Source organism: Sminthopsis crassicaudata, chromosome X (assembly GCF_048593235.1).
Source record: "Sminthopsis crassicaudata isolate SCR6 chromosome X, ASM4859323v1, whole genome shotgun sequence".
Taxonomy (NCBI): domain Eukaryota; kingdom Metazoa; phylum Chordata; class Mammalia; order Dasyuromorphia; family Dasyuridae; genus Sminthopsis; species Sminthopsis crassicaudata.
Window position 1 is genome coordinate 25,339,343 of NC_133623.1, and position 14,286 is coordinate 25,353,628.

General features: G+C 41.0%; 1 protein-coding gene across 3 annotated transcripts in view; it reads right to left on the reverse strand.

The window, feature by feature from the left end:
- Nucleotides 1–1,017: 1,017 nt before the first annotated feature.
- Nucleotides 1,018–14,286, reverse strand: part of P2RY10 (P2Y receptor family member 10) — a 117,368-nt gene continuing 104,099 nt past the window's right edge. For all 3 annotated transcript variants that reach the window (XM_074277193.1, XM_074277190.1, XM_074277192.1), the window contains exon 2: nucleotides 1,018–4,610. In XM_074277193.1, the coding sequence (XP_074133294.1) occupies nucleotides 3,581–4,564 (984 nt within the window). In that variant the 5' untranslated portion in view covers nucleotides 4,565–4,610 and the 3' untranslated portion in view covers nucleotides 1,018–3,580. The remainder of the gene's footprint in view (nucleotides 4,611–14,286) is intronic.

A 14,286-nucleotide genomic window follows, 5' to 3' on the forward strand; every position in this document is an offset into this window, starting at 1 on the left:
AATTGGAGGTAATCAACAAAAGGAAGATACTTAGCATTAAGGGAGATTGAAAAAAGCTTCTTCAACTTGATATTTTATCTAGTACTTCAGAGAAGCCAGAGAAGTCAGAAAGAGAAGATAAATGCATTCTCATTGGCTGTTTTCCATGCCTGGAAGGTTCTTCATCCTTGTCTCTGAATTCTGGCTTCCTTCAAATTGTAGCTAAAATTCTACTTTCTGCAAGAAACTTTTTTTGATCCCTCATATTTTTGAAGTTATCACCAATTTCTCCTATTTATATACTGATTGTACGAATTTGTTTTCATGTTGTCTCCTCCATTTGCAAGATCTTTAAGAGCAAGTACTATCTTTTGAGATCCTCATGACAGTTCATTTAGAGAGGATGCCATGGATGAGGATCCAGCAAAAGAGAATGAAGAGGAGTAGTGAGACAGGTTTCGAGAAAACCAGGAGAAAGCAGGAATAGGAAAGTTGAAGGTAGAAGGAATCATTCTAAGTGTCCAAAACAACAAAAGGTCAAGAAGGAGTTTTGGTCCATGAACCTACAAAATTTATATATTTCAATATGCTCATGTGTGTGGTTGTGGGATGTGTATATGTGTGTGTGCGTGTGCGCACACATGCAAGCAAGTGCATATGTACCAAAACACTTGTGTTAAAAAGGAGGTATTAGTGATGACCAATCCTGGGGGAATTACATCTTCCTTTTGTTATGTGATTTTCATGATATGGTTTCATGATTTCCTTCAAAGGATTGTGTAGCTAAAAATGAATTGCTTTGGAATAATATTAATACTAATGATAATGAAGATATCAGTGCTCATTGAATCAAAGTGACTTGAATTAAAAATAGTTGCATATAAGGAATATTGTGGCATTCCTGTGAGTAAATTTGACAGGATTCTGAGGGGTTACACTAATTTATTTAGTCATAGAAACAGTATTTCAAAAAGGAAGTTATGCTCCTGACCAAAAGCTGACTTGATGCTCAACATGTACAAGCACGACTACAAACACTGTGCTTTATCAACTATTTAATGAAATATACATCGTGTTGTATCTTGAAACTGAATGTTAAAGAGCTTTCTAAAATGTGTACAAACCAAAAAGCAACCATTAACAACAACATACAATTAATTGAATATAATACATCACCACACAAAGTTGTTATTGTATTTCTTCACAATTTCTGCTTTATTATTCTAACCAATCAAAACGTGAGACTATCATAACAGGGTGATGGAATTCTGGAAGAGCTTCTTAGGGGAGATGTTGATGGGCATCTTGGGGATGCTAGATACCACTGGAACATTCTTGGAGAAATGAAACCAGGAAAGTCTGTCTCATCCTCGTGTTTTTCATTGTCACTGTCCTTTAACATACAGGCATCAGGCACTTCGTTGTTCATTCTACTGCCTTGAAAAAGCATTTCCGCTTTCTTAAGCTGTCATTTTACCCTTTCTAGCATAGCCACAAAGTAATGCAAGGTGCACATTTCTTTAAAAATATATGTATTTGCTTCCTCAGTTACTGCATTAGCCATCCTCTGCTGCCTTTTTTCAGGGTCAAAAAAACCAAAAACCAAAAAACAAAAACACTCAACCCTAAAAATTTGGCCTTGAATGGTGGACAAACTCAAAGCTTGCAGCCACAAAATCCAAAGTGTTTTTCAGCATCATCAAAAGTCCTCCACATCACTCTTTGCCATTTTAAAGGAGGTTCAAGAATGACTAAGTTGTCAAAAGCAGAAAATCATATATTTACATTACACGTGGAAGCAACTTTAGAAGTCACCTAGTTCAATACCTGCATTTTATTTGAGAAAACTGAGACCCAGGCAAGTTGTGACTTGTTCAAGGTCCCATAATATATTTATAAATACGTCAAAACTTATAAATCAAAATGAAAATCATCTTCCAAAGCCAATTATATCGTCCACAGCACTTATGGAGCTTCTTTCTCTGTGGGTATTTATCCACATCAGAAAATCAATCCCTTGTACAGGCAGGTAGATTACAAATGAGGAATGTTGCTTTGTCTTTTTCTTCTTAACAAAGGAGAATACTATCAGAGGAAGAGTAGTATACAAATGAATGAATGAAAAAGCATTTATTAAGTATGTATAATGTACAATATAGAGCCACCTAGGTGACTCAATAGATAGAATGCTGGGCCCAGAGTCAAGCAGTCTTGAGTTTACATCCAGCTTCAGACATTCACTCCATATCTGACTCTGGGCAAATCATTTAACTTCTATTTTCCTTAATGCATTAGAGAAGGAGATGGCAAAAACATTCCAGTATCTTTGCCAAGAACACCCTCTGCACAGTATTGAAATACTATGGTCTACAGGATCATGAAAAGTCAAACAGAACTAAACAACAATAATATGCACAATGCACTTCACTTTGCATATCAAGAAACGTTATTTTAAAAAAAACAAGAGACATCAATAATATTATATTTTAAAAAATGAAATCTCGTTAGTTATAGTCATATCACATGCCTTCTTTGGCCAGAAACTAATTTGTCTGTTATACTTCTGTCCTTGAGCTCAGTATAGTTGAGCAAATAGCTTTACTGTATAGGCCCCTCATTATATGCAAATAAGCATGTGTGTGTAGAGTGAGGGAATTAAGTCTGAGATATATCTGATTTAATTAAAATTATCTGTTTTTCTTTTTCATTTTTCCCAATTCAGGTTAATGAGCTTGACCCTTTGAGCCATAGTTTTATCCACAATTTGATGAAATACCTAATGGGCCATATCTAAAGTGAGATATCCCTTTTGAGGAATGGATTGCTTGAATCTTTAGGACACGATCTGTGAGCACTACAGCTTTGGATGTTATCAAAAAAGCTTGTATGTCTTGAGTCAGCTAAGAGACAAAGAAGCAGGTCTACTCCCAGAAGGACCAGTGCAATGACCACAAGCAAACTGATATATACCATTCAAGCCATACTCACATATGTTGACCCAGTTTTGGTCTGTGTCTTCATGGGCAAAGTGCTGGAAGAGCTGGATTCTCATCCACTGAATTGTTTCAACTAGATGAGATGGGATAAGCTTCAATCTCCTTTTTCTTCCTCCCAAAAAGGAACTAGGGGCCAAATTCTATCTATTGTTTTTCCCCTTTGCTTATCTTATCCTCACATCTACGAGACTGGCTTTTATCATCCACATTATATAAAAGGAAGGGAAAGAGCATTGGGTCCTAAAAAGTAATTCAAGATAGGCTTTTTTCTACAGAAAAGAAATATGTACAATGGAAAAAAATGTTTTAAAAAAGAAATATACCACTGGGTGAAATTATGACAATTTACTGAAAACATTTTCTGCACGATGGCAACAACTTTTCCACCCACAACATGTCAGGCTTTAATCTTGTTTTCGTAAATAAGAGTCCTCAATTTCAGAGCAACAAAAATAGTTCAGGCAAACAATACCTCTGCCTCTTTCTGTGAACATTGCCCCTATACTAAGCATTCAGTAACTCCATCTACAATTTGGCTATTTCTTCGGCTTTAGGTGCAAGCTAAAGAATATGAGAGAAAAGCAAGATTTTGAAGATAGGCTTACTTAGCTCACCATTGAAGAGCCACTTTCCCTACTCATAAGCCGGGATCGGATCACTGAACTACCGTGGCGGGAGAGTTGGTCACGGAACTCAGAAGTAGTGAAATAATACAAGATTGGATCTAAGCAGCAACACAGACTTGCAAGGCACAAGGAGAAAGGGTGTAAATAAAGTGTGCTTTGAATGATAGAGCAGCTAGTGATAACTTTTTCCTTCACCAAGGTATAAAAAAGGAAGTTTATGTGGTAGGGTATGAAACAAATAAAGAAGACGCCAGCACACATGAAGACCATTCGAAGAGCTTTCTGTTTCTCAGTGTCCCCTTCACAGGTCACACGTGGATGCTGCAAAGATATCACTGTCTTCCAGGTGCACCAGGTAATGATGACAACAGGAACCACAAAGCCAGCTAGCTCAGCCAATGTGATCACTGCCACTGAGGCTGCCATCTGCATCTGCCTGTATCCCAGGTCAGCAAAGCATTGGGACTTGTTGGTCAGGCTAACACTTCTCAGGATAGGAAAGGGCAAGCAGGCAGTTCCAACGACAACCCAGATGGTGGCACTGATGGCCACATCGTACCTGCGCTTCCAATTTCGGGCCTTGAAAGGTTTGAGAAGGAAGAAGCATCGCTGCAGACTAATGCAAGTCAGGAAGCAGATACTCGCATACATGTTGAGGTACTTCAGGTAGAAACAGAGAAGGCACAGGAATTCCTGGAAGGGCCAGTGGTGGTTTATGTAGTAATAGATTCGCAGCGGTAGTGAGAGAACGTGGGCGAGATCAGCCACAGACATATTGATCATGAAGATGATGGCCTTGTTCTTTTTGCTGATGAAGCGGCACAAGACCCACAGGGCTACGCTATTGGCCAAAAGACCAGGGATGAAGATCACAATATATGTGGCTGCATAAAGTGAGTACTGAAACGTTACATTTGTGTTACTGCAGTTGTTGACTGTATTGCTTGTGCCATTGCTGCCCATTTTGTCTGTGGATGTGTGTTCATTAAAGAGAGACTGGGTGTGATTCCTGCAGAGACCAAAGAAATATGTGTAAGGGCATTCATTCAACAACCATTTAAGAAAAAAAAAACTGCTTAAGTGCCTACTTAAGTATGCACAACCTTGTTCTGGATACTGAAAGAGATAGGCAATGCTCTTGTCTTCACTGAGCTCACAGTCCAATTGGGAGATGTGACACATATACAGATAACTATATTGCACACACACACACACACACACACACACACACACACTACATGATCAATACAAAACAAAATGCCATGTGATATCCAAATGGGAAGAACCTAGCTAACAAGGGGAATAAGGGAAGGCTTCATGCAGTTAGGCTTTAAGAGGTGGACAGGAATTCAACAAGCAAATAAGTAACACAAGAAATAGGGCAATCAAACACATGGGAGTGGAAGAGTGCCAAACAAAGTATTAATCAACACATTAAGCCCAACTTCACTCTTAAAACTTAAAATCATGCTGTATGTGAAAAAACTCATCACGTGATCATGTGATTAACCCAAGCTGATAGTTATTGGAACAGTTGAGATTTGAACCAGATTTCTTGACTCCCAGTTCAGTACTTTTTCTCTAAGACATCTGTGTCACTCTACCCTCTTCCAAAGTTGAGCAGGTCAGGTAAATGACCTGGTAAGAATTCCTTGCCTCATCCTACCTCAATTCTGGTTCTCATGACCTACCAGGTATAATTATTTGCTGGGAAAGAGGAACTCTGGTATATCCACAAACCTCTCCTCCAATGCCTCACTGTAGTGTGTTGATGACCCTGAGTTCTTAGAGGCCATGACAATGGAGCTCTGAGAGATTCTATCAAATGGGAGTGGCCATGAACATGGTGTCAGAAAGAAATGGTACCTACTGTCTGATAGACAACTTAGCTAAGTACAGAGAGATTTATCACTAGCAGACTGGCACCCAATAATGAATTATTTAGCCATGAAACAAAAGAAAATTACAAAATGGATCTCAGTCCTGTGTGTCCCCCTTCTGCTTTTGTAGTGATAATGACAAGATGGTGAAAAGGGATACAGAAGATACTAGGAATCTCATAGGTTTTGAGCCACATATAAATATTAATTATTATTGGTCCTCTAAGTATGAGAAGAACTGAGTCACAACAATATTTCTCTTCTCACTCTCAATGTAACCAGAAAAAGCAAGGAAACTGCAGCTAAATGGAAAGATGGCCCACAGGCTCACCTCACAAAGGGGAATGGAGGAGCTGGTACACAGAACTGGTTCCCTCATATGCAAACAAGAGGTCCATCTCAAATTATAATTAGTTGAAGTGTGCGTGCCAGCATCTCTCAGGAAGGATGGAGAAAGAGAGAACTTTTGAAGGATTTGATAAAAACCTCTGAACTAAAGCAACACACCTCGATACTTAATGATTTAAAAATGAATCTCTGAACAGATGAGGTCATTGACAAATAGGTTGGAAAATAACATTCAGAATAAGGATATTAAAGAAGGCAAAAAGTTGAAGTTTATATAGCCATCTCTATTCCATGAATATATATTTTTTCAAAGACAGAGGTCTGAAAAAGAATAAGTAAATACCAAACAATATCACAAAAAGAATAAAATTAACTGCATCTGTCAAACAGAAAATAATTGTTTTTTGAAATGGGAGTGATTTCTGAATTAGGTGCCTGTGTTGTTATAAAACTATTGACTAGTTAGAACAAAGATCTATATTAACATTAAACTGAACAAAAGGAAAAAGATGAGAAGATAATATTCTTAAAAAAATATGCCTCCGGCCTACTTAAAGAAACTTTTGACTGAAAAATGGGAAATGGATAAGTAAAGACATAAATTTTGATTATCACCATTTCTTAGAAAACGTTTGACTAATAAAAAAAATTCCCACAATGAAGAGACCAGAAGAGGCTAGAAAGCACCTCATTCAGCAAACATTTGATCTCCTTGTTGAACATAAGGTTTCTAAGGACAACACTGGTTTATCATGTAAACTCCTTTGTAAAGATATTACAGAGGAAGTTGGTAAAAGATTACAAGTTGTATCAGCTCTCAAAACATTGTGAAGTTGCAGAGGGAAAGATGGGACAGCAGAAAGCTTGATGTAAGACTCTACTAGGTGAGATCATCCCTATAATATTTCTGGATGAAAATGAAAGGATAACGAATAGCTGGAAAATGGAAGTGGCTCACCAGCATTCTATAGCACTTACTGAATTAAATTACATTAAATCAATCCTCATCATCCCACTGAGCACCCATTTGTTACATGAGAAATGAAAATAGTACTTAAGAGGATTGGGCTGCCTTTAAGGGAAGTGGGCTCTCCCCTCCTACTTACCCACTAGAGGTGTTCCAATAGAAAATGAATGACTACTTCTGAGGGACATTTGTATGCATCACTCCCATGCTTGAAACACTGTCACACCGTAGACACTAAATAACAGCTTGTTGATTGACTGAAATTCCTGCTTATTTGTGAGTCAGACTCTCTGGGCACTATTTGGCTGACAGTGGGTTGCCACTTTAACTGCAAAGTTGACAAACAGCGCCTTCCCCACAGCAACAATCACTATTGCAGAAATCTTTCTTTACCAGTTGCCCCAGCCTGAGAGGCATATAGCCCAACAGACTAAAAAAAAACAACAAAAAACCAAAAAACCAAAAAAACAAAACAATGTAGGATCCTCCTTCCTCTCCCTCTCCAGCTAAGTATCAATCTGGGAGAAGACTGAGAAACAGAATTATAATCAGATCAGAAATCACATGGCGCCATACATTTCCTACAGAGAGAAATCATGATGTCAAAGGTCTCCAAGTACCATCAACACTATAGCTAAGTATCTAGAAGTCCTTAGGATCTGCTTCTAAAGGTATCTAAGTTTCTTGTTTTGGTTGGTCAGGGGCCTGGATAGGGATCAGAAGTCTGCATTGTTTAGTCAGCAGCCAAATGGCTTCCTAGCTATCTACAATGTTTAAAGCCACCATTTGTCCAAGTAGAGGTAGGATCTCGTCCCTTGTGAGAAGAGCTGCCCAGAGGAAGGGATCCAGTATATACCCTGCTTCTTCCACAGAAGTTTCTCTAGTCCACAGAGATCTTCACTCATTAGGTAGTTAGGACAAGCTGTTCTGAGATATGTTCTATCAGTGGTGTTGACCCCAAACAGAATGTATTGTTATCTTACCTGAAATCAGAGGATAGGTTATTATAGACCCATTCAACTGAAAGTAACCCTAGAGATAATACCCTTCAGTTTATAAGGATAAAAGAACACAGAGAAGGAAAATGATTTCCTTTTCAGCCAATCTACACATATTTACTAAGTACCTGTGTCCTTAAAGTCACATATCTAATTAGTGACATAACCATCAGTAAAATCTAGATCTGTGGACTCCACTAGTTACAAGACCAGTACTTTGAGTTTTTTTTTAAACAAGTATTTGTTGAATGAATGAAAGAAAATGGCAGAGCTGGGCTCTTTACCTAGGGCTCTGACTCCATTTTGGTGCTATGTCCACTACCCTAGTCCTAACTCTAAAGTTAAAGAGGCTTCTTTGAACTTCCTGAACTATAAAATATGGATAATTACCATCTAGTGATAACACAGGGACATTCTGAGGAGCTTTGGAAATAATACTATATGCTTAAGTCACTAAGATCTATATAAACGGCAGCTATGAATCTGATATAATGGGTAGAGGGATTCTCTTGGAGTCAGGAAGGCCTAAGTTCAAGTTCCATCCATAACACATTGGCTGGGTGGTCCTGGGCCAATTTCTTAACTTGCCAGTGTCCCATGAAGCTCCCTAAAGTTAGAAGTTAGAGCCAACCTGCCTTAGGGGAGGGAATTTCTATACTGGGAATTCCCTCCTTACACTGATAAAGCCCACAAAAAATAAATGAAACACGAATATTGTGACAAACTTATCTTCTTGACTAGATTAAGACATCCCTGAGAAGCAAGACGTTGCTTTTATTTGGGGCTCCCATAGCATCTAACAAGGCTGAATATCAAGTGTGCAACAGATATTTGTTGTGGTTAACCAGCTCACATGAAGTCTGAACTCATGACCTCAGCATCATCAGTGCTGTATTCTAACCCACTGAGTTAAACAGAAGTAGCAGTCAGAATACAGAAGCAATTGGGGCCAAGATAAATGATAACCCTTGCAAATGGTGGCCCTCCAAGTTTTGCATTTCAGTCCCTGATCCTGTGGTTAGAAGCTACTGAGCCAGAGATTGAAAACAGAACTTATATTGAATGTCTCCAATTGCAGCTTTCTATTCAATTTAATAAATATTTCTTAAGCTCGTTCTATGTGCCATGACATTGTCCTAGGTAGAACAAAGAAGGGGGGAAATTGTCCCTGACCTAAAGGAGCTCACTTTCTAAATGAAAAAAGAAACAAAGATGGAGAGAGCATGCATCTTTGAAAGTCAAAAGTGCTGGGTTTGAGTCCTGTCACTAGTTACTAGCTACTAAGTCCTTGCCACTTACTAGCTATGTGGTCCCTTTCCCTCTCTGAGTCAGAGTACATCTATGTAAAATGAAGAGCTTGGAGTACAGGATTTCTGAGGTCCTTTCCAGCTCTGATCTTCTGTGATTCAATAAAATGGCAACATTGGGACCTCTTGTTGGCAGACCCCTGGGCTCAGAGTCAGCACCAAGGACAGTTGGTGCAGTTCCAGTATTTCCTCTTCCAGGAAAGGACAGAAACAATCACAATTCATTCGTCCTTTTCTAGTATTTTAAAGTTTGCAAGCAACAGTCTCAGGAGGTAAGCAATGTAAACATTATCATTATCTTTATCAGTATAGAAATATGTAACTGAAACTTGTCATGGTCCCATTCTGGGGTGTACAGGTAAATTTTGAGCTGAGGGGAAAGGAATACCAGTGAGAGCACACTTTGAACTTTGATCTACATCATTAATGGTTTGCTATCACTTTCTCATGTGTAATTTCTCAGGTAAGTGCTTTTACTGGTCAGCTCTTGCTAGGTTAGAGCTGGCCCCAGCACACCAGTAGCTCACACAACTGTGGCTGTTTGAGACAGGATGAAACCTAGGCTGCATGACTCCAAGAGCAGTATTTGGGCCACGCTTCCCCTGTGGCCTTAGAAAGCCCCAATCAGCAGGTTCCTCAGCATCCCTACCATGGCCTGGAGGCCTCAGGGCAGCTGTTTGCACCTGAGCCCAGCTCTGACTGAGAGGGAGCCACCCATGCCTAATCTGCAGCCAGTGTTCAACCAGCAACTGCTTCTTTTCCAGGCCTGGGCCCCAGAAGGTGTTTTGGGCTACAGATAAGATTTGATGGTCTGATGAGCCACAAAGTCATTTGCACCTGCCTTAAGTGAACTGCTCTCCAAACCACCAACAGACTTTTTTTTTAACTGATTCACATTAACATCCCAAAAATGTCCAGTCCCTTCTGGAGATCTGCAAAACCCTCATCTAACCACAAAGGCCTCAGCCAACTCCCATGCTGACAGTTATTAGACTTATCTAAATCCTGCCAGTCCTTTAGGGACAGCTCTCCCGGCCTTCTCTGATTGCTCGAGGCAGCAGCAAAATCCTAATTTCACCTTCTTCTTCTCTAGCTCTTCTCATATTCTTCACTCCTTACTTTTAATCACTTGGCCAGGCTGATGGAGTCTCTCTCCTGGCCTCACTGCCACCACCAGGCATCAGGACCTAGACTACAGTAATAGCCAGCTTCCCAAGTGGGCCACCTGACTGCAGGGGTTCCATTTTCTTTACCACCAACACAATCTGCCTGAGTCTTCTTCCTAAAGTATTGTTCTGATCATGTCACTGGTTTCTTCCAAAACTTTCAGAGCTTTCTATTTTCATCTGAAGAAAGTAGAAACTTCCCCTTAATGTGTGAATCTGTGATCCAAACTGTATTTTCAACCCGTCCTCTCTGGAGAAAGGCTATATTAGAGAGGTAGGCAGGATAACTGTGACTCTTTAGGGGGGGAGCATGGTATAGTGGCAAGAGCACAATCTCTGGAGTTAGAGGATATGGGTTTAAATCTCTGCCACTTACTGCCTTTTAGGACAGCTAGGTGGCACTGCAGTGGATAGGAACACCAAATTGGGAGTCAGGAAGACTCTTCTTGCTGAGTTTAAATCCAAACTCCTGCCCTTACTGTGTGAACCTGGGAAAGTCCCTGTGTCCTGTTAACCTCAGTTTCCTCATCTGTAAAAAGAGCTGGAGAAGGAAATGGCAAACCTCTCAGGTATCTCAATTACACAAGAAAGCCCCAAATAAGGTCATAAAGAGTCAGGCATGACTGCAAAACAACTGAACAACAGCAAACCTGAACATAGCTTGGGCTCGGTTTTCTCTATAAAATCAAAGGATTGGAATAGATGGCCTTTATTTGTGATCCCTCTAAGACTATTACAGTAGTCACTATACTCCCCACACTAACCTACTTGCTATCACCCAGCTCCCACCTGGTGAAAGTGATCACCCCCTTCTCAGATTTCTTAGAACAGTTTGGTTCTCTCCTTAATTCTTGCTGTGGAGATTTAAGTACCTCTTTTCTTATTGGGACCCAACTTCCTCCACTTTAAGAGAGGCCTCTGTATCTATCTGTCTCCTATATATCCCCTGCTTTGAGACCAGAGCCTTGCTCCCGTTTGGGTTTAGGTCAATGTTTGTTGAATGAATCACATCTCCCATCCAAGTCTTTCAAACTTTCTTTCTGTTCTCCTTTTGTGTCCTTAGTTACAGCCTCACCATCCAGGCCATGCATGACTCTGGAGCAACCCCCTATTTCAGCAGCCAGCCTAAGGCCACATGCAAGAGGCCCTCCTCAGTGGAGTCTTCCTCCTCTTGACAGCTCCGGCCCTTCCCCTTCACCCGATTCTTGCCCTTTGCTGAGCTGGGCCGAGCCAGACTTAGAGTCAGGGCCAAGGGGCGCCACACACCATTGTTTTCTGAGGGCTTCCTCTGTGTGTCTCTTTCCTCAACCAGCCTGTGAACTCAGGGAGAGAATAATGCCCAGTTCTTTGCTTTTCTTTCTTCTATAGACCCAGCACCCAATGCTGGGAATAATTCAGCACTGAGGGAAAGCTTCCTCTTCCCCTTCCCCCCAACCCCCAAGCCATTTCAGTAGGGGCTAGTGACTTCTCCCTCTTCTATCTGGCTTCTCTATCTAATTAGAATAAGAATGCCACACTATTTCCCTCACTTTCTTTATATTTTATAAAGTGTGTAGCACTAGGGAGGTATATTGTCACATCATCACTATTATTATGAATAATGAATTGTAACTGATGATTAAGTAAAAAAAAAAAATCAAAGGAGTCCCCAGGACAGCAGAGTAATAGAGCTGTTGTTGGTCAGTTATGTCTGGCTCTCTGTGACTCCATTTGGGATTTTCCTGGCAAAGATCCTGGAAAGAGCCTTTTCCAGTTCATTTTATAGGGGAGGAAACTGAGGCAAACAAGATGAAGTGACTGCCTCAGGGTTACATAGCTGATAAGTGTCTGAGACTGGATTCAAACTCAGATCTTCCTAACTCTAGGTCTAGTTTTCGCTACTTTCTAGCTGTAAGTAAAATTCTCATCCCCCTTCTGAGGTCCTATTTCACAATTTCTCAAAGTAGGGGTTTGCTGCTGCCTTTCAAGTGGCCTCTCATGATCCCATGACCTCCCACAGGAGCTTGAGGACTTACACATCAGCTGTTGCATTCTAGGAAATCAAGGAAAGCAGAGGCTGACCAAATCCTAAAATGGGAATTACAAAAGGCTGAGTGATCAGTTGACAATGGGAATATTCTGACTGTAAGATACAGGGATACTATGGGAAGAGCCCCACTTTTGGAATTAGAATATCTGAGTTTGAATCATAACTCTCACATAGTTATTCACTGTGGAGCCCCAGGCTAGAGATTTCCCTTTTCAGAGCCTCACTTTGTTCCTTTGTCAAATGGGAATGATGATACCTGTGTTACCTACTATACAAGATTGCCGAAGTAGAACAGAAATGGACTAATCACTGCAGATGGGGTCTTCGAGACCACCTGTTTTGACTATCAGATAGCTTCAGCCTCATGGAGAAGATCCAGAAATATTGTGATACTATGGATACTGGGTGTGGAAATGCATGCGTACCCCCTCCCCCAAAGCATCACATTTAGGAAGCAAACTCCTCAGGCACAGAAGAGAGAGTTTCTAAGTGTGCTGGCACAAAAATCACTTTGTGATTTTATTAAGGAACCACTAGTTTTTTAGGCATAGATAGACCTGGGGTCTCTGTCTTTACAAAGAGAGGTCCTGTGGCTTTAGAAAAGAAGAATGGTAGAGAGGAAGAGTATCAAGTAGACCCTAAGCCTAAGTCTCAATAAAGGCTTTCACACTTGGTTGATGAGATCTTGGCAAAGTGCTCACCAAGAAAACAAGAGTTTCAATTCCTCGATGTGTCCAAAGCGAGATACCTGGTCCCTCTGAGCCTCGGTTTCCCCATCTCTCCTATCCTCATAGTGATCCCTAGTTGCTGAGAGGAGTGCTACGTAAAGGATAAATCATTGGAGAAATGAACATAGAACTAGAGTGAGAAAAGGACCTCTGAAGCTATGTAAGCCAATCCCCTCATTTTCCATAGGAGGAAATGTCCAAGAAAGTGAAATGAGGTCTCTGAGGGTGGATTTGATCCTAGATCCTTGGATCTCAAAACCAGTGCTCCTATCATTGTAATCATAAATAATGGACCCATTCTAGTCTTAAGAGGACTCCAAAGTTTCATCTCCAAAGTTCTCTGGGTTCATGGTTAATGGACCATCACTTGCCGGCAGCTTGAACTGCAGGAAGGCTTTGGAAACAAGAGGCCACCAGGGGTCAGTGCTGTGCAGAGCACTGTGGGGAGACTTGGGAGAGAGATCAGAGCAGGAAGGGATCTTAAACCTCATGGAGTCCAAAGTCTATTTTTACAGAGAGGAATACTGAGGCCCGGCAGGCCTGTGGACATCTGAACTCATGTCTTCTCACTCGTGGTCTACTGCTCTTCCTGGTGTGCCTCAGCTACCTCCAGAGTAGGAGGCTGCTTCAGAGGGGTAGGCACCCCATCAACAAGTGTTCTTCCATACTTTCTTCCAGGTTCAGGTTCTCAATCAGAGATACCATATCTAGGACCTGTGGCCTCCCTGGCAACTAAGCTGGGGCTGGTACTCACTGCAGCTGATCCCTGTGTGGCACCATAATGTGCTCCCCTGCTAATGCTTGAAATTTCACACTTAGTTTCACTCCTCTGGATTAAGCATTGCCCTCTCCAGTGCATCCTCTTTTTAAAACCCAATGCCCTTAAAACAATTAAGTCACTGAGCAGTCAGTGGACTTTCTTTCTTAAACTATCTTTTGTTACAGGAAACAAGTAGGTGTGCCAGAGAGCTGGGCCTTCTTTTCCCTTTATCTGGAAGTGTGCACTTAGCAACTTTATCAGTTTGGGGAGGGGAGGCAGCAGTAGGAGAACCTCTCCCCCTTTTTCTCCTACTTTCCCCATGGCAAGAAAGGGAGTTCTTCCCTCTTTTATTTGTGATGCCAAAAGGGACCCCGAGGGTAGGGATATGACTTGCTTGTGGACACACAGTTAAGTGATAGTGGCAAGAGTCCGATTTTCCTCTCACGGGTAAAGACCTCTAAAACCATCCAGCTCAACGTCCTCATTGAACAGGGGAAAGTGA